The 20,637-nt window shown below is 40.3% G+C and overlaps 1 protein-coding gene and 1 pseudogene across 1 annotated transcript in view; one reads left to right on the top strand and one right to left on the bottom strand.

Moving 5' to 3' along the window:
- The window catches only part of LRRC1 (leucine rich repeat containing 1), a 148,065-nt gene that overhangs the window by 77,190 nt on the left and 50,238 nt on the right, over positions 1-20,637 (bottom strand). Inside the window, exon 2 of the mRNA XM_032864515.1 lies at positions 5,500-5,617. Coding sequence (XP_032720406.1) covers positions 5,500-5,617 — 118 coding nt within the window. The remainder of the gene's footprint in view (positions 1-5,499; positions 5,618-20,637) is intronic.
- LOC116871792 lies at positions 16,525-16,633 on the top strand (annotated as a pseudogene).

Genomic DNA, 20,637 nt, shown 5'->3' on the forward strand with positions numbered 1-20,637 from the left:
GACAGTGGTCAGCATCTTGTGGCTGTACAGAGGACAGCTAACCCATGCATTTAATCAATGTCTAATCTCTAGACTTTGGGGGACGATGACCCTGCTGGTAGACAGGCAGTCCATCTGCTCACTCTAAAGTGTCGTCCTGATGCTTGTGATGACTTGAACTAAAACTATCCTTTAGTTTCTTCAAGTCTGCACAGTACTTACCCAGGGTATGTGGTCTCTGGCTGTGTTTTCCTGTATGCAGTACTATCTGCCCCATACATGAAATAAATTCATGGGCTCTCTGGCATAAGATGCTCATACTAAGCAGTGGGGTTCGTCCACACCAGCCAGCCCTGTCCTTCGCAATGCTGGCCCTAGCGGTATAGCACCTGTGTTCTTCAGCAGTTACTTCATTCTTTAAATGCCCTCTTCAAATCTGAGTGAGATTCATTTTTAAAGAAGCAAATTGCTTTAAGTCACTAACATGAATAAAAATGGCTGCCCCCAAATATGGAAGATAAATATAATAATAAATATAGTGTCATTAAATTCCACCAAAGGCAAACCAAAAGGAATATATTTTTTTTAAATGGTAACTTTCTTACCATGACTCAATATTAAAAATGGCAGTTTTGTGGCTCCACTTAAAATCAGCTCTAGCAGTACCAGTGGTGTCTGCCTCGCACTTTGGGAAAAACTGAACTAAATGGATAATGATACAGTACTGTGATGTAAGTCAAATTACAGCATAGGCTATAAAATTCAAATTACCAGCCCTTCAGGCAGGATGCATGACACATTAACAAAGTCTGCCTGAGATTCTTGGATAGCAAGATAATACTATGGGGTAATACCTTTTCTTACATATCCAGAAGTCGTTTCCCTCAAACAGCTAAAAATCACTTAGCAGAGAATACAAACATACAGTCCAGGCATTAAAATGTTTGCATTTTACCACAGAAAACTGCTTCAGACCTTAATTCAGGGCCGTAAGGTTTCTTTAGGCAATTTAACACCATATTCAGATACCAATTTCTTACACTCCAGTCAGCTTTTAATCTGTGTTTATAGGAAACACCTCATTTCTTTTATTCCAATTTTATTTTAGCTATTTGCCTGATTAAAAAAGTAATCCACTGTCAGAACATGAGATATCTGTCACTTTCCTCGCCTCCTGCAGGGTTTGTGTGAAGTGGTGCCTTACCCCAGTCCTTCTCAGGATATGGCTCAACCCTGGCAAGTGAGGCCTGTCCATAGTCGGCCCAGTGCTGAGCAGCAAAGCCAGGGCTCCCACTCAGAGTCCTGCCTGCCAAGCATGTCCAGCCATTTTGGAGGCAAAACCATGCTCATCCCAAGCCTCTCTCTTTTTACCCCAGAAAAGTCTCCACAGCCCATATATAAGCTCCAAGCACTGCTCTCTTTCTTCCTAAGCTCCTGTTCTCTTTTCTAATACAACACACAATCCCCTTGACTTTGTGCCTGAAATAGCAGAAAACAAAGCCACAAAAGTCAGGGTTTGGAGGTCTTGGTAGTTCTTCTTAGCATAGGACATGGGCCTATAAAAACTTCGTTCCTCCTCATTTATAGATTTTTCTGGAGACAAACACAAAACTTGTCTTTTCTCCCTCACTTGAGGTAGGGAACACCAGGACAGGTATAATATTTCTCCTGGAATGAAAGCCAACTGGAGCTTAGGTTGGTAACAGCACCTTACCCATTGACCAGTAATATCCTGATTCCACACGAGAAGGTACAGGGCTGCCGGGAGCTGAGCAAAGTCATGCTCATAACTACGTGAAGCAGCTGAAGGAACATTAGTGGTGAGTTTTGGGTAGTGATGGCTCACATCTTGTTACTTAGCATGTTCAGTGGGATCAACAGGGTTGGCAGCCACTGGGGACTTCTTAGCAAAGCAAAATCTCAAGCCCCTCTCCAGACCTACTGCATCAGAATCTGTATGGTAACAAAATCCTATGGTAATTCATCACATGTTCAGGTTTGATGAGCATTAATCCAATGACTTGAGTGGTCTGGTATTAATATCCTGCCTCCCACCTCCCCGGCCAAGCAATGTTCTCTGGAAAATCAGGAATTGAGGAAGCCAGTGAAGGTCCTACCATGACAGAGACAGAGACAGCCCTGGCTATAGAACAGCCTCTCGACCATGGAGGAGCAGCCTCAGCACAAGCAACGGAAAACGAGAGGCTCCCACAGGCCTCCAGACTTAAACCCGAACCCTCACAAATGCCTGTATCCATACAAACGAGGGGTTTTCACAATGCCTCACAGGCTACAGACATTGCAACCCTTATTTACCCACTCAGTTGCCTAGGAAATTCACATTAATGTGATTTTATCTATCAAAAAAAAATAATAATGAGATAGAACAGTGAGATTGTCTGACCTGGAAATAGCTCAAGAGCCATGTTCCTGTTGGTTAAGCTAAATGATGACCTTGTTCTGCTCTGTCCACACACACCACACACATACAAAACATACCATACACACCACACATACAATAAACACAATACACCACACACACACCATATACACAACTCACACACCACACACATAACACACATCACATACCATATACATAACTCACACACCACACACAACACACACATCACACACACACCACACATCCATGCTATTGAGCCAGAGTAAGGTTCTAACCAATAGGGGAAGGGGCAGCTGACTCCTCTCAGTATTTCTAAGTGAGCCTGATAAGAAGGTGACAGGATCTATAGGATCTTTCACAAAACTCTCAACACCTGCAGAAGGAAAAGAAACATTTTGTATCTTGACACTGACTTCAGAGAAAACTTAATTTCTTTCATCAACATGCAGGAAGGTATAAAGGGACACATGGGAAGAAGCATGTAGCCCTTCCTTTTTTTTTTTTTTTTTAAAGATTTTATTTATTTATTTGACAGAGAGAGATCACAAGTAGGCAGAGAGGCAGGCAGAGAGAGAGGAGGAAGCAGGCTCCCGGCTGAGCAGAGAGCCCGATGCGGGGCTCGATCCCAGGACCCTGAGATCATGACCTGAGCCAAAGACAGAGGCTTAACCCACTGAGCCGCCTAGGCGCCCCAGCCCTTCTTTGTAAATAAGAATGTTTGGCAAGAAACAGCTGATATGAGAACTGGTAAACAGGGCGGCTGCCAATGCCGACTTCCCACAGAGCGGCCCAGTCACGTCAGACTGGCCATCTTCATGTTCTACGTGTCTCCTCTCCCAAACAATTAAAGCCAGTACTTCGCCCCCTTCTCAAGGATTTCTGGACTCCTGCTTATTTTCCTTTCTAATGCCAATTTCAAAATCGCTCTTCTATTTCTTCAGATCGTGTATTTCAGTGACCATTTTCCTAAGTCACTGCTTCCTTGCAGAATTAATAGCCAGCTACTCTTTATGATGGAAATGATTGCTGAGACAAGGGAGAGCAGTTTCAGTGATATATACATTAGATAAATGTGATACAGGACAGCCTTAGTGGCAACTCTGGCCTCAGATGCCTGTCCCATGTCACACTCTGGGTGTAAGGGAAGCCACATCTATGCTGAGGGGGGAGGCCAAGCTTTGCAGGGCCCGTCTCCCCTGTCCTGCGGCAACTGATTCTTGGGCTGTCCAGGGACCTGGAGTTTATGGTTTATATTTGGCTTTTTTAAGAAGATGAGCTGGGTCAACCACTTCTCACTTAGAAATATGTCACTGGCAAAGAGATGCCACAGCAGGGGCAGAAGCCAAAAAGTGCATGGAAAGAGACCACAACCATTTGGGCCTGGAGAGGCCAGTTTCAAGAGAGCAGATTACCCAGGAAGGAAGAACAGAGCACAGACCAGCAGAAGCAGACACACTGCAAGACAGAGAGAGGCCATGAAACTCCAAAGGTGGTCAGATGTCGGCTCCAGGCCAATGCTTCTGGAATGTTAGCTCCACCCCCCATCCTTAAAATCAATACCCTCTACCTAAGCAGATCTGGGTCCTCTGCAACCAAATAAGCCACTCCAAAACACACTAAATAAGTGAATTTATTTTTCATTGAAAAAAATATATATTATTTTACTTTTACCATTACCTTCAAACTAAGAAATAATTCTCAAGAAAAATAAAAGTAGACCCTATGTCAAGAACATATAGCCTGGCCTACGGACCGTTTCCAATTCCAATTCCAATGGGATCTGGCAGATGACAGAAATTTCACAGCTGTTAAAAGTAGAAGGTGGGGCGCCTGGGTGGCTCAGTGGGTTAAAGCCTCTGCCTTCGGCTCAGGTCATGACCCCAGGGTCCTGGGATCGAGCCCCACAGCGGGCTCTCTGCTCAGCAGGGAGCCTGCTTTCTCCTCTCTCTCTCTGCCTGCCTCTCCGCCTACTTGTGATCTCTGTCAAATAAATAAATAAAATCTTAAAAAAAAAAAAGTAGGAGGTAAAATAATTTTTCCTTCAGCACATTTTCTATCAAGTACTGATTATCACTGCTGTCTTAGAACAGTGACCCACCAAAAAAAAATCCCTATCTGAGCCTTGCACTTTCTGTGGAAGACATGAGAATGAAAGATCGAGACCTGAGATTCACTGAGAAGAAACTTGTAGATTTTTGTAGGGAAGCAAAAACAAAACATGAAACAGGTATGTAATATGAGAGAGAAGGAAAAGGATCATCATTTCTATAAATAATTCACAGCACACTGGGGCCTATCCCGAGGAAACTATACCAGTCTTTGTGAGAACTGAACCCCTTCACTAAAGACAGGACCACTGGGAGCTGCCGTTTTAACTGAAAGTAATTAATTGTGTATGCCGTGACAGGCAGGGGTACCAGTCCATTCCAGGAGTGCTGTTGGGGCTATAATACACGAGGTTAAACCAGGGTACCCATTCAAAAGTGAAAGGCTAAACAGACTATAAACCTAGTAGAATGTTAAAGTAAAAAAGGAAGCGCTTCATTCTCGTGAAATCTGGAAATCAAAATAAACTCACAAATACACCACACAAACTCAAGTGAGCAGAACCACCAATGGCCCAGTTAGAAATAATTAAGCTGACAGAGAGGCCGGACAACAAGCTGCTCTGTTCACTACAGGGAAACAGATTCTCACAGGCATGTACCAGGCCACTGAGCCACAGCCAGAGGAACCAAACTCCCCCAGGACGACTGCCCCTCACCTCAGCAGCCTCTGAGCACTGGACAAATGACCACACCAACAGCTCTCAATGTCATGTTCAGTAAAACAAGGTGGTTGGGTTATATTATCTACCAGTCCCTTCTCTGAATCAGACTGAACCTACTTTGAGAAAATTATCACCTAAAAACTGTGTTATGAAATACCTCTGGTAAATACCCACAAGCTGACTAAACCATTCAATAATGCCATTAATTTCATCCCCAAATTTATACATAGCTTTCCCATATCCATCAGAAAAAGCATGTCCAACAGCATTCAACCAGCTATATTTACTCAAAATCATGCCCAGCACCAAGAGAGATAAATGGACAATTCAAGTGGAATCTTTTTCTTACCATTTCGAGACACGTCAAGTTCCACCAGCTGCATGAAGTTTGCTATTTCTGGAGGGAGCCGCTGAATTTCATTATCACTAAGTCCAAGCTTTCGTAATTTGACTAGCTGGAAAAATTGCTGAAAGAGAAAATAATTTCATATGGGTCTCATATATATTTGCAATGTAAACTTTCTGCCCAATATGAAATGTAAAAGAATGTCTTTTAAAAACTAGTGAGGATTGTATCAATATCAGTTTCCTGATTTTGATATTTTAACAGTCATGTAAAGATACTACCACTGGGATAAACTGGGCACAAAGGACATCTCTGTGCTATTTTTGCAACTTCCTATCAATCGACAATTATCTCATAAGTTTTAAAAAATGAGTTAGTACCTCAATGAGAACGGTGATTACTCCTTTAAACTATCCAGTGGGTGGTCACATTTTCTACTTCTAGAAACAGATAATAAATCTGCAGTGTTAAATAAACAAATGTAAAAATTAGAAAATATTTTTAGAAGACATTTTAATAGGAATTACTGTGCATCAGAAAATATATAAATATCCCACAAATGTGTAAAGGGAAAAAAATTGTTTTTGACCAATCTAAAGCAGAGCCTGCACCGTACACTTCCATTAACCGTGGCACACTAAGCACACGCCTTTTTCCCCACACCTCAGTTGGTTAACCCACACCTTTTAAAAGTGTACTAAAATGACACTAAAAGAATACAGAAATGAATAAAATATAAAAATATGAAATAAATGCATGAAGACAATTAAAAATAAGAGGGGACAAGAAGTACACCAGACATGCCACAAAATCCTCGAAGCCAGAAAACAGATGAACAAATGGGAACTAACAAAAGAATCCAAACAAAGCTGAAATTCAAGCCTATGGAGTGAGAAGTCAATAGGAAATTAGGTCCAGGCGACCTCTGAGAAGGAAGAACTGGTTGAAAATTTATATAAAGAACAGTTGGGTCCCCATATCTTCTTCTCTACCCTGCACAGCCAAGCAAGAGAGTGGCAATTTCCTCTCTAGGAGAGTTGACTTTAAAGGACAGCTGAGGGCAGGGATGAGGCCTCCTACTAAAAATAGGGGGACTTGGGGCGCCTGGGTGGCTCAGTGGGTTAAAGCCTCTGCCTTCGGCTCAGGTCATGATCCCAGGGTCCTGGGATAGAGCCTCCGCATTGGGCTCTCTGCTCAGCAGGGAGCCTGCTTCCTCCCTTCTCACTTTCCGCCTGCCTCTCTGCCTACTTGTGATCTGTCTGTTGAGAAAATAAATGAAATCTTAAAAAAAAAAAAAAATGGGACTGATCAAAGCCCAATCAGTGAGATCCCACCCTCTTCCCACAGCCAAGTTCCCAGGCATGAGAAGAGACCCTGTAGATGTGAATTATAGTAGAGAGAAGTCCCAGGTTGTAAGCCTCACCCATGCACACAGAGCTTCCAACCATCTCCACGCCCCTACCGCGCCTTTCAAGTGTCTGGATATTTCATTTAATCAAAGCCAAGGTTCTCTAGACACTTGAGGAAAGCCCCTAACATGCACGAGAATATCCATGTCCCTTCAAATATGAAAGAAATAGGATGTGGGAGGCAAAAAAAAAAAAAAAAAAACTTCATCAACTGAAAAATGTAAGTAACACCCTCAGAGAAATAAGAGAAAATGAAGCAACATGATACCATAAAAAGGAAGCTTCAAAGTAATAAGCTTTTGGAAATAAAATTTAAAAAAAAAAACTGTAGCATTAAAAAAGAATCCAATAAAAGAGGTGAAAAATAAAATTAACAAAATCCCTCAGAAAGTAGGATAAAAAGACTATAAGACAGAGATATGGGACAGAAAAAGACATGAGATCGGTCCACAAGGTACGATATCCAACTAACAGTTATTCCAAAAAGAGAGCACAGGGGACTTCGAAACATGCATTTTCTGGTTTGGAAAAGTCCACCACATGGCCAATAAAATTAATGATAGAGACATGGAAGAATACCAAGAAATATAACAATTCAGAATACCAGAAATAAGAAGATTCCAAAAGCTCCCAGAGACCAGGGGGGGCTAGGTGGGGGGTCATAATGAAGAACTGGAATCAGAAAGGTGCTGGACTCCACAGCAGCCTTGAAAGTTAGAAGGCCTTGGAGCAATGCCTTCAAAATTCCAAGAAAACATTATTTCCAACCTAAATTACATATCCAACAAAACCACAATCAAGAACGACGACAAAATAAAGACATTTTTAGACATGCATGGTTTTAAAACAATGTATCTTCCTTGCACCCTCAGGAATCCATTAAATGTGAGCATAAATCTCAAAGGAGGATGATCTGATATCCAGCAATCAGAGAATCAACAAAACAGAGACAAAAGAAATTCCCAGGATAGAACAGTGAAGGGACTTCCAAGATGTTGGCTGAGTAGCAGGCCCTGGGAGGGACCAGTCCACACTGCAAACAGAGAGGCTCCCAGAGGAAAGATTGTTGGGGGCAAAACACACATCTTTGGGATTATCTGATGTGTTTGAAAGTATCAAGAAGATTTGTTTATTGATAAATTAGAAACAGGGGCACCTGGGTGGCTCAGTGGGTGAAAGCCTCTGCCTTCGGCTCAGGTCATGTTCCCAGGGTCCTGGGATCAAGCCCCACATCGGGCTCTCTGCTCAGCAGGGAGCCTGCTTCCTCCCCTCTCTCTGCCTGCCTCTCTGCCTACTTGTGATCTCTCTCAAATAAATAAATAAAATCTTAAAAAAAAAAGAAAGAAAAGAAAGTAAGCAAAAAAGGTAGGAGTTATTAATTTCAGGAAAAATATAAAGTATGAGAAGACATATTCACAATATAAATTTAAGACCTGATTATGAAAAATATTTAGTTGTAATGTTTTAATAGCTACATATTGATAAAAACGAAATTGGTGTTACGTCAATATTTAGAGGATAGAGAAGAAATCCTAAGTGTTAAAGTCTCATTTTCCATGGAAAGAAATCAAAAGATAACTATAAAGTGAAAAAAAATCAAACTAAAATTAGCAAGCTTAGCAATGTGGGGGCATACAACAGTAGAAACAGCTTAGAGCTGGGGGTTCTCAAGAGCCAGAAACTGGAGTGGGGACAGGGAAGGCAAGAGGCTACTCTTCTTCCCTGTCACACTAGGCTTATTGGATTAAAAAAAAAAAAAAGTGATTTGCATATATTACTTCGCTAAAAACAGAAATTGAATTTACAAAGGAAAAAGTCTCTGTAAGATTATAGGCTGCTCCAAATGAATAATTCTGAAAGATGCTAACAATTAATAAATGTCAGTTTTGGTTTTTTTTTTTTTTTGGTAAATGAGACTTTTTACTTCTATAATCAAAAAGAAGACACTAACAACACTTGGGAAGCAGTAAGGCGATACATGGAACATAAGCTTTCAAGTTCACTGACATTTTTTTTTTTTTAAAGATTTTATTTATTTATTTGACAGACAGAGATCACAAGTAGGCAGAGGCAGGCAGAGAGCCCGATGTGGGGCTCAATCCCAGGACCCTGGGATCATGACCTGAGCCGAAGGCAGAGGCTTTAACCCACTGAGCCACCCAGGCTCCCCAAGTTCACTGACATTTTAATGATACTTTAAACATCTGTCCTTGCAATATAATTGAAAATAAGAAAAACAAGCTATAATGCACAAGATGTCTTTGCATTATCAACAAAAATGAAAAACTTGAAAACACACATATCAAAGAAGGGAAATGGTTAGCATGTTATTAAATAATTCAATACTAAGTGACAAAAAGGATTACTATGAAGACCATATAACTTGAAAAAGACTTAGAATGCAAATATAATTTTAAAAAGACAAAAATGCAAGTACATGATGTAAAAAAAGCATGTGTGCACGTTGACAGGAAGGAAACACAAGAAAAAAGTGGTTTCAGGTGATAAGGAAAATGCATAAACAGCTTTAAATTATTTTTTAACAAAAAAGAAAGAGATTTTTAAATAAAATGATGAATCTCAGAAAACAAATGCTACCAATTAGCTGTATATGATAATGAAAGTGCTCCAAGAAAGGACTAATCCCTTGGATTTCTTTAATCATACAGTTGAGATTTAATTTCTTAAGAAAGGTATTGAAGTTTCTTGATGCTGGTTGTATGAAAGCATTAGCTGACACAAAAGCCATTCAAAAGAGTCACATATTTGAATAATTGAGCTTATGCCAATTGTTCAAAGAGGCTGACAGTTTCATAATGCATCAATGTGTTTACTCAAGCATGAAAACCTCACTTTATTTTCCAGGAAAGATATAATAGCAACAGGACAAAAACATCACCAATTCCATACATTCAGGGACCATTCAGAAATAATCCAAGAAATCAAGTCACTAAGGTACTTCGATCTGCAGTGAATAATAAGTATGTTTTACGACTGTGGCAACAACATACAAATCCTCATAGCCAGTAGAAATCATAACAGCAGGCAAATTAAAGTTTTGTTCTGCATGTTAAAAGCACCCTCAAGGAGACTGTCACAAACACTACCTTCTTCAACTTGGGAAGCAGATACCAGACATAAAACGACCCTATCTGACAGGTTCCCAAAATGAAAACAGTAATTCCTAAGTCCTTCCTTCACTGCCCTGATAGGATCTTAATTCATCATCCAAATGTTTTATAACTATTTTCTTACAAGACGGACACAATGCCTCTGAAACTTTATGAAATCCTCAGGTTTTCAATGTCCTCAGGGTGAAAAAAAATCCAACAAGATCTAAGCTCTTCTGCCTCCTCTTTGACATTAGCCAGGGCACAGGAAGAACAATTCACGTAGCTGTCTTGGCAGGGCGCCAAGCGCAGAGCGATCATGTGATGCAATACACAGACACCATTCTTCAACTATACCATGTTTGATTACAGCACACTGGCCCACTTTAGAGGACACTGAGTACAATTACATGCAAAGGAACCCAAACGGCCTTGGCTCGTTAGGCCACACCACAGTCTTCTTATAGCCACTCTTGCTTTTAGTAGATGCAGAGTCTTTAATTTGGCTGTACAGCTCGTTTCCTTTTCCCTTTTCTGACAAGATTCTTTTTCCCTCTCTTTTGGTAGACTGTTGGTGATCTCCTTCTTCTTAAAAAGGGACATAGGAGTATTCCTGGGTTACGGAGGTGGTTCAACATTCACAAATCAATCAATGTCATACGTCACATTAATAAAAGAAAGGATAAGAAACAAGTGACCCTCTCAATAGATGCAGAAAAAGTATGTGACAAGGTACAGCATCCATTCTTGATAAAAACCCTCAACAAAGTAGGTTTAGAGGGAACATAGCTCAACATCCTAAAGGCAATACATGAAAGCTAGTATCATTCTCAACAGTGAAAAACAGAGAGCTTTTTCTAAGTCAGGAACACAAAGGATGTCCACTCTCACCACTGTTGTTCCACACAGTACAAGAAATTCTAGCCTCAGCAGACAACAGAAAGAAATAAAAGGCACCCAAACTGGCAAAGAAGTCAAAATTTTACTCTTCACCAATGATGTGATAATGTATGTAGAAAACTAAAAAGACTCACCAAAAAACTGCTAGAACTGATATAGGAATTCAGCAGTATGGAAGGATATAAAATCAATGCACAGAAGTCAGCTGCATTTCTACACACTAACAATGAAGCTGAAGAAAGAGAAATCAAGGAATCAATTACATTTACAACTGCACCAAAAACCACAAGATGCCTAGGAATAAATCTAACCAAAGAGGTTAGTAAAGGATCTGTACTCAGAAAAGTATAGAAACATTCATGAAAGAAATTGAGGAAGACATAAAGAAGCAGAAAAACATTCCATGCTCATGACTGGAAGAATAAATACTGTTAAAATGTCTATGCTACCCAAAACAATCTATACAATCAAAGCAATCCCTATCAAAATACCATCAGTTTTTTTACAGAGCTGGAAAAAATATTCCTGAAATGTACATGAAACCAGAAAAGATTCTGAATAGCCAAAGGAATGTCATAAAAGAAAACCAAAGCTGGTGGCATCACAATTCCAGACTTCAAGCTCTATTACAAAGCTGTCATCAAGACGGTATGGTGCTGGCACAAAAACAGACACATAGATCAATGGAAACTAACAAAGAGCCCAGAAATGGACCCTCAACTCTATGGTCAACTAATCTTTGAAAATGCAGGAAAGGAAATCCACTAGAAAAAAAGATAAAGTCTCTTCAACAAATGGTACTGGGTAAACTGGATAGCCACATGAAGAAGAATGAAACTGGACCACTTTCTTACACCATACACAAAAATAGACTCAAAATGGATGAAAAGTCTAATTGTGAGACAGGAATCTAACAAAATCTTCAAGCAGAACACAGGCAGCAACCTCTATGACCTTGGCCACAGCAACTTCTTCTTACACACTGTCTCCAAAGGCAAGGGAAACAAAAGCAAAAATGAACTACTGGGATTTCATCAAGATAAAGTTTCTGCACAGCAAAGGAAATAATTAATAAAACTAAAAGGCAACCTATGGAATGGGAGAAGGATATTTGCAAATGACATATCAGATAAAGGGTTAGTATCCAAAATCTATAAAGAACTTATCAAACTCAACACCCAAAGAACAAAAATCCAGTCAAGAAATGGGCAGAAGACATGAACAGACATTTCTTCAAAGATTTCCAAATGGCCAACAGACATATGAAAAAATGCTCCATATCCCTTGGCATCAGGGAAATACAAATCAAAACCACAATGAGACACCACCTCACACCAGTTATAATGGCTAAAATTAACAACTCAGAAAACAACTGATGCTGGCAAAGATGTGGAGAAAGGGGAACCCCCCTACACTGTTGGTGGGAATGCAAGCTGGTGTAGTCACTCTGGAAAACAGTATAGAGGTTCCTCAGAAAGTTAAAAATAGAGCTACCATATGGCCCAGCAATTTCACTACCAGGTATTTACCCAGAGGATACAAACACAGTGATTCGAAGGGACACCTGCATCCCCAATGTTTATAGCAGCCATGTCCACAAGAGCCAAAATATGGAAAGAGCCCAGATCTGTCTGTCAACAGATGAATGGATAAAGATGAATGGATAAATGGATATATATACATATATACTTCTTTATCCATTCATCTGTTGATATACGTGTGTGTGTGTGTGTGTGTGTGTGTGTGTGTGAGAGAGAAATACAGTGGAATATGAGCCATCAAGAATGAAATCTTGCATTTGCAATGACATGGATGGAACTAGAGGGTATTATGCTAAGCAAAATCAGTCAGAGAAAGACAAATACCATATGATTTCACTCGTATGTGGAATTTAAGAAACAAAACAGAAACAAAACAAAACAAAACAGGGGAAGGGAAGGAAAAATAAAATAAGATAAAAACAGAGAGGGAAGCAAACCATAAGAGACTCTTAACTCTAGGAAACAAACTAGAAGGGAGGTGGGTGGGGGGATAGGGTAATTGGGTGATGGCACTAAGGAGGGTATTTGACGTACTGAGTACTGGGTTTATATGCAACTGATGAATCACTAAATTCTACCCCTAGAACGAATAATACAATATATGTTAACTATACTGAATTTAAATAGAAATTAAAAAAAGAAAGGGACATGGGAGATCTCAGTCCTAAAAGAGCTATGTCCTTCTAAATTACTATATGGTCAAGGATGAGTCAATTATCCCCCTATTGCCCAAACTTATCCTCAGAGTAAAGAAAACATAAAGCATTGTTACAGATTCACCTAGAGGACAACAGCATAAAGAATGTTATTAAACTCCTGAAAAATTGTTTGACTCCAGCTATAATGACACCAAAATGACTCACAGATTTCCCTTCTGCATTCGAATGCTTCAACTAAATGGTCACCCCTTTTCATTCTACGTAACTCTCATCACATTCCTACTCCTTTACCCTTTGACCTGAACTACCTTTTTGGACAACTTCTTTGACAAAGCTATGGTTCTAATCTTGAGAGAGATTAACACCTGTTACAGGATAGAGGTAACCCTTAAACAACACAGGTTTGAACTGCATTTTTCAATAAATATGGTATAGCACTATAAATGTATTTTCTCTTATGATTTTCCTAACATCTTCCCTAGTTTACATTATTCTAAGAGTACAGTGTGAAATACATAGAACATACAAAATAGGTGGTAATCTATTATTTATATTATAGGTAAGTCTTCCCGTCAACAGTAGGCTATTAGTAGTTAAGTTTTGGAGGAGCCAAAGTTATATGCAGATTTCTGACTGTCCTCAGGGGTGAGGGGTAGCAGCCCTAATCCATTATCATGTTGTTCAAGGGTCCACTGTATATCATTTGTTCTTTTCTGTGAAATTTATTAAAAAGTGACTATAACTTCATTACCCAGAAATTCTATTCCTAGGTATACACCTTTTTTAAAAATTCTCACATATGTCATTTCAGAATACCTCAAAGAATGTGCTTGACAGAATTATTTGTAATTGCCCAAAACTATAAATAACTCAAATACTCATCGATACTAGATCTAACAGAGAAGTATATTCTTTTTTTTTTTTTTTTTTTGGACAGACAGATATCACAAGTAGGCAGAGAGGCAGGCAGAGAGAGAGGGGGAAGTAGGCTCTCCGCAGAGCAGAGAGCCCAATGTGGGGCTTAAAGATGCTGGGATCATGACCTGAGCCAAAGGCAGAGGCTTTAACCCACTGAGCCACCCAGGTGCCCCCAGAGAGGTACATTCTTAAAATGAAATTCTACATAGCAATCAAAATGAAAGCTTATTTACTGTTAGTCATTATAGGAAGGAGTCTTAGAAATAATATTCAGCAAATGAAGTTTTCACCAAAAAAATGCATGTATGTGTGTGTACACACACATACACAATATATATAAAGCTGAAAACTAAACTACTTTGTTTGGAAATGCACACAGAGGTGGTAAAAACTATAAAGAAAAGCCAAGAAGTGATTTCTGTGAAATTGGGGTAGTGGTAGTGGCTACCTGTAGGTATAAGGGAGAAGACTGTGACCAGGAAGAACACGTAATGGGCTTTTGGAATCCAAGCAATGTTAAATGTCTTAACCTGAGTGACGGTTACAAGAATTCATTCCATAATTTGTTTTAAGTTACATTTACACCTTGTGCACTTTGCTATATATTTGTTTTATTTCATAGTAGGAATAGTTCTGAAAGTTTTAAACTATTTACTAATCAGGAAGGAAAATACTAGACAATTAGCACCAAGGACATCCAATTCTTCAGCTCATCACAGTGAATGATAATGAAAAGGAATGACATTATACCTGGAGAAGAGGAGAAAGAAAACTACCATAGTGACCAAAAGCAACAGGAGTAATGATCATGCTACAGCTAAAATGATAAAGCGACTGGCCTCTGTTAAGGGATTCTCTGTGCTTGGCCGTAAACTAAGGACTTTACAGCGATTACATTCTTTAATCATCTCAATGTTGCCACCATGCTGGTACCTACATGTACCAGTTAACATCTGCTGCATAACAACCCATCGCAAATTCTAAAACGACATTTTTTTTTTTTTTAAATTTCTCACATTCTGTAGGTTGGCTGGGCAGTTCCTCTGCTGCTTTCATCTGAGCTCACTCATGCAACCATTACCGTCGGCTGGAAGGTCAGAAAGGCTCGAAGATCCACCCTGGCCTAACTCTTATGGTCTGGCATTTAGTACCAACTGTTAGCCAGAGCACCTCTGTTCTCCACATGGCCTCTGCCCTCTCCCTTATGATACAGTGGCTTCTCTACATGAAGCTCTCCAAGCAGAACTCAAAAGTGGCAAAAGAAGAGGCTGAAAGGACTCTTGGGGCCTTGAAATATGCATGCTGTCATTTCTGCCACATTCAGGGGGCTGGAGAATTAGTCTGTACTGGCAGATGAAAGAAGCAGTAAAAATCACATTGAAAAGAGGCATGATGGGAGAAAACTGGTAGATGAAATGATCTACCATAAAATGAGTAGGAGCCGCAGGGATGTCACAGAAAAACATAAAAACTGGATAGATTATCCTAGAACCTTCTATGCTGGATCACAGAGTAACAACTGTTTAAAGAAAATTTAAACAGAAAATAGAACAATATATTGTACAAACTTTGGCCAAGATTTTTGAGTCATGAGAAAGTTACAGGTAAAGGAAGAAGCCCAAGAAATATTCCTAGAATAGTGACAGGATCGGCTGTCTGAAGCAGAGAGTTCAAATAATCATATTTTACATCTAGGATCTGAACTTGAAAGAGTTCTAGCAGACACTCAAAAAGGAGAACTACTGATGAAAGAAGCATTAACAAGACTGTGTGTGTGTGTGTGTGTGTGTGTGTGTGCGTGTGTGTGTTTTGGTAAAGAGCTATGGAATGGGAATGTCCCCAGGTGAATCACTTTGTTCCCTTGTTTAAAAAAAAGGGGGGGAGCATAAAATGATTGAAGGGCTTTTTTTAGTTCTAAAAATTATAAGATTGCATTTCAAAATACCTTCAGTGCACTTTAAGAAAAATGAAAATCCTATTAGCACACAACACAACAAGCATGAGGTTAAAAAATGCATAAAATTACAAAAAGTAAATTAGTGGTTGCCTACCAAACAGAGAATGACTGCTAATGGGTATAGGGTGACGAGGACATTCTAAAATTAATTGTGGTAACGGCTGCACAACTCTGCATATACTAAAAACCACAGTATCAAGCACTTTAAATGGGTACACTGTACAGCGTATAAGTCATAGCTCAATAAAGATGTCCAACCATGCACAGGACTGGCAGACATCAATGAAGAAGAAATCCCTTTTGGTGATAAAAGACTAAGCAAGGGGCGCCAGGATACCTCACGTAGTTGAATCCCTACAGGGACCAAGGAAGCTAAGTTTTTTATCTCCACTTAACAAATAAGAAAACTGAGGTTTCCACCCCATTCAGCGGCTTCCCTAGCACTGCTGCTACTGTTAGTCAATAACATTCTTTAAGGAAAATTCTAAAGCACAATCACATTGGAGGCTCATAGAGCAAATAAAATGCTCACGTAGCTTTGCACAGTGGCAGTATCAGAGCCAATGAGGTTTATCTGAGGCCCAATTACTGCTAATTAAAATGTGCAGGTAACTGACAAAAAACATTTGGGGAAACTATATTTTCATTAGCTAAGTAAAACAAAGCCAGGGGAAAGGGGCGTTCAGGCCTGGAAAAGGGTAAGGAGTTAAACTGCGCCAATGCTGTATTTCATCTTGATGAATGAGTTGAAAGGGAAAGGAAAGAGCACGCTAATGAAAGCAGCATGTAAGAGCACATAAGTGGTGTTGCTGCCCACGAGATCTGGGCCAAAAGAGGAGACATAAAAGGAAAGTAATCTGGACAGATGAGAAAATGAATCCACTTCTTGGATCACGGGCAGGGCAAGTAACTGCAGATAAAGACTGAGGCAAGGGGAAAACTGACAAAGACATGGAAAGCAGGAGACAGAAATCTGAAACAAGTTTATAATATGATATAGCAAAAGAGCATAGAAAGAAAAAAAGGCTTGGTCCAGTTTGGGGGCACAGGGGAAGGTATCACCCAGCTCCAGGACAGTCTTGGTAAAATTCAAAAAAGACTAACAACATTGTCTATTCAACTGGCAATCCAATTTTTTTTTTCAACCATTTTCAGATAAACTTACAAGGGTATTCAAAAGAGAGTCACAAATACTTAAGAATTTGAAACACTGATTCACAAAATTGAAAGCTTCTATCCATGCACTATTACATGGGCCAGGTCACAGATACTAAATACGAAATGAGATAAAGGTTTAACTCCTCAATAAAACTAACCACTTCCTCTATAATCTAAAGCAGGAAGAAATCTATTTCCTTGCCCACTTATTTGTCCAAATAAATGAAACATATCACAGGAGAAAAGTCTGTTTTAAAATACAAATTTTTTTAACTGGTTCACAATTCAGCAGCACAGATACCCTTTCTTTGTAAAACAAAGAGAAGAATGTGGGCTCTTGTCTTTATGTGGCCCTTAAAGGTCACAGGTAAATCAAATTTCAGAGAAGGAAATCAGTTTCCCACTGAGTGCTAGGATGTATACTTGAACATTTACAATAAAGATGTTTACATTTACTTTGCTTAAAATATTTCTCTTTCAAATTTTTCTGTCTTCTGGGCTCCACCAATAATTTTGTGTTCTCCCATTTGTTAACGTATTTCCATGTTTTTGAGGTGCTTTCATACATCATCAAACTATAACCATTAATGAACCCTAACAAAGGTTATGAGTGCCCTAAGGATATTCATAATACCATAATACCCACCCCCAACAATTAAAATAGCTCAGGTGTGAATCACCTTGGAAAAACATGAAGCCAGGAATGTTTTATTTATTATACTATGACCAGAAGAGTAGATAAGGCTGGCAGAGGTATTTGCAAGGGTTTAAAGAGGAAAAACTTCTATCAAAATGAAGATGAATTAGGTGCTTGCTTCAGCAGCACATATACTATAAGTAGCATAAATTAGAACAGCACTACTTTACTGAGAACATGAGTGAGGGGACAAGCCAAGGACATGGAAGGACACGCTGATGGCACAGATGGAGACTTGACAAGACTTGGATTGAGCAGGACCAGCACAGCACAGAGAAGGGTCAAATATGACAAAGTTGGGGAAAAGGATCAACGTGAAATGCTAGAGGGGAAGGATTAAACATAGGATGGTAGATTCAAGCAATAAACTATTATATGACCATTAAAAATCTTATTTCTCTACTGGAACTACACCAGAATAAAAAGCTTCTGCACAGCAAAGGAAATCATCAACAAAACAAAAAGGCAACCTATTGAATGGAAAAAGATGTTTGCAAAAATGTATCTGATAAAGGGTTGATATCTAAAACATATAAAGAACTTATACAACTCAACACTAAAAAATATGATTGAAAAATGGGCAGAGGACCTGCATATAGACAAATTTTCCCAAAAAAGACATCCAGGTGGCCAACAGTCACATGACAAGATGCTCAACATCACTGATCACCAAACCACAATGAGATATCACTCCACACCAGTCAGGATGGCTAGTATCAAGAAGATAAGAAGCAACAAGTGTTGGCAAGAATGTGGGTGGGGGGGGGGGGAATAAAGGAACCTTTGTGCACTGCTACTGGATTGTAAATTGCTGCAGCCACTGCACGGAGGTTCCTCGATAAATTAAAAATATAAATACCAGGGGCGCCTGGGTGGCTCAGTGGGTTAAGCCGCTGCCTTCGGCTCAGGTCATGATCTCTGAGTCCTGGGATCGAGCCCCGAATCGGGCTCTCTGCTCAGCAGGGAGCCTGCTTCCTCCTCTCTCTCTGCCTGCCTCTCTGCCTGCTTGTGATCTCTCTGTCAAATAAATAAATAAAATCTTTAAAAAATATATATATATATAAATACCATATGATCCGGCAATCCTACTACTGGGTATTTACCCAAAGAAAATGAAAACATTAATTTGAAAAAATATATGTATCCCTACATTTATTACAGAATTATTTACAATTGCCAAGGTATGGAAGCAACCTGATCATCTACTGGTAGATGAATGGATAAAGACGACGTGTACACACACACACACACACACACACACATATTTCTCAGCCACAAGAAAGATTTTGTCATTACAACAACATGGATGGACCTAAAGGGTATTATACTAAGTGAAGTAAGTCAGAGAAAGACAAACTCCACATGGCTTCACTTAAATGCAGAATCGAAAAAACCAACCACAAAACAACAACAAAAAAAACACCAAACTTTTAAATAAGGAGAACAAGCTGGTGGTTGCCAGAGGGGAGGTAGGCAAGGGCAGGGCAAAAGAGATAATGGGAATTAAGAGGTACAAACTTGGGGCGCCTGGGTGGCTCAGTGGGTTAAAGCCTCTGCCTTCGGCTCAGGTCGTGATCCCAGGGTCCTGGGATCGAGCCCCGCATCAGGCTCTGTGCTTGGCAGGGAGCCTGTTTCCTCCTCTCTCTCTGCCTGACTCTCTGCCTACTTGTAATCTCTGCCTGTCAAATAAGTAAATAAAATCTTTAAAAAAAAAAAAAAGGTACAGGAGGGAGGAGTCAAGATGGCGGAGAAGTAGCAGGCTGAGACTACTTCAGGTTGCGGGAGATCAGCTAGATAGCTTATCTAAAGATTGCAAACACCTACAAATCCAATGGGAGATCGAAGAGAAGAAGAACAGCAATTCTAGAAATAGAAAATCAACCACTTTCTGAAAGGTAGGACTGGCGGAGAAGTGAATCCAAAGCAACGGGAAGATAGACCGCGGGGGGAGGGGCCGGCTCCCGGCAAGCGGCGGAGCAACGGAGCACAAAATCAGGACTTTTAAGTCTGTTCCGCTGAGGGACATCGCTCCAGAGGCTAAACCGGGGTGAAGCCCACGCGGGGTCAGTGTGGCCTCAGGTCCCGCAGGGTCACAGAAGGATTGGGAGTGTCTGAGTGTCGCAGAGCTTGCAGGTATTAGAACGGGGAAGCCGGCTACAGAGACAGAGCCAAGGAGTGACTCTCAGCTCGGGGTTACCTTGAACCGGTCGTAGGCTCGGTCAGCTCGGAGCGAGGCCGGAGACAGGGTGACGGGAGTAATTGGGCGCTGTTCTCTGAGGGCTCACTGAGGAGTGGGGCCCCGGGCTCTCGGCTCCTCTCGGCCGGAGACTGGGAGGCCGCCATCTTCATTCCCGTCCTCCGGAGCTCTACGGAAAGTGCTCAGGGACGGAAAGCGCTCAGGGAACAAAAGCTCCCGAAAGCAAACCCAAGCGGATTACTCAGCCTGGCCCCTGGTAAGGGCGGTGCAACTCCGCCTGGGGCAAAGACACTTGAAAATCACTACAACAGGCCCCTCCCCCAGAAGATCAAAAAGAAACCCAGCCAGGACCAAGTTCACTTACGAGGAGTGCAGTTTCAATACCAAGGAGAGCAGCGGAATTCCAGAGGAGGAGAAAGCAAAGCACGGAACTCATGGCTTTCTCCCCATGATTCTTTAGCCATGAAGTTAATTTTTTTTTCTTTTTCAATTTTTTTCCTCTTCTTCTGCTAAATTTTTTAACTTTTACCCTTTTCTTTTTTAACGTTTTTTAACTAGTTTATCTAATATATATATATTAGATAAACTAGTTAAA

This window comes from Lontra canadensis, unplaced genomic scaffold (genome assembly GCF_010015895.1).
Source record: "Lontra canadensis isolate GAN:19392208 unplaced genomic scaffold, GSC_riverotter_1.0 scaffold27, whole genome shotgun sequence".
NCBI classification, from domain to species: Eukaryota; Metazoa; Chordata; class Mammalia; order Carnivora; family Mustelidae; genus Lontra; species Lontra canadensis.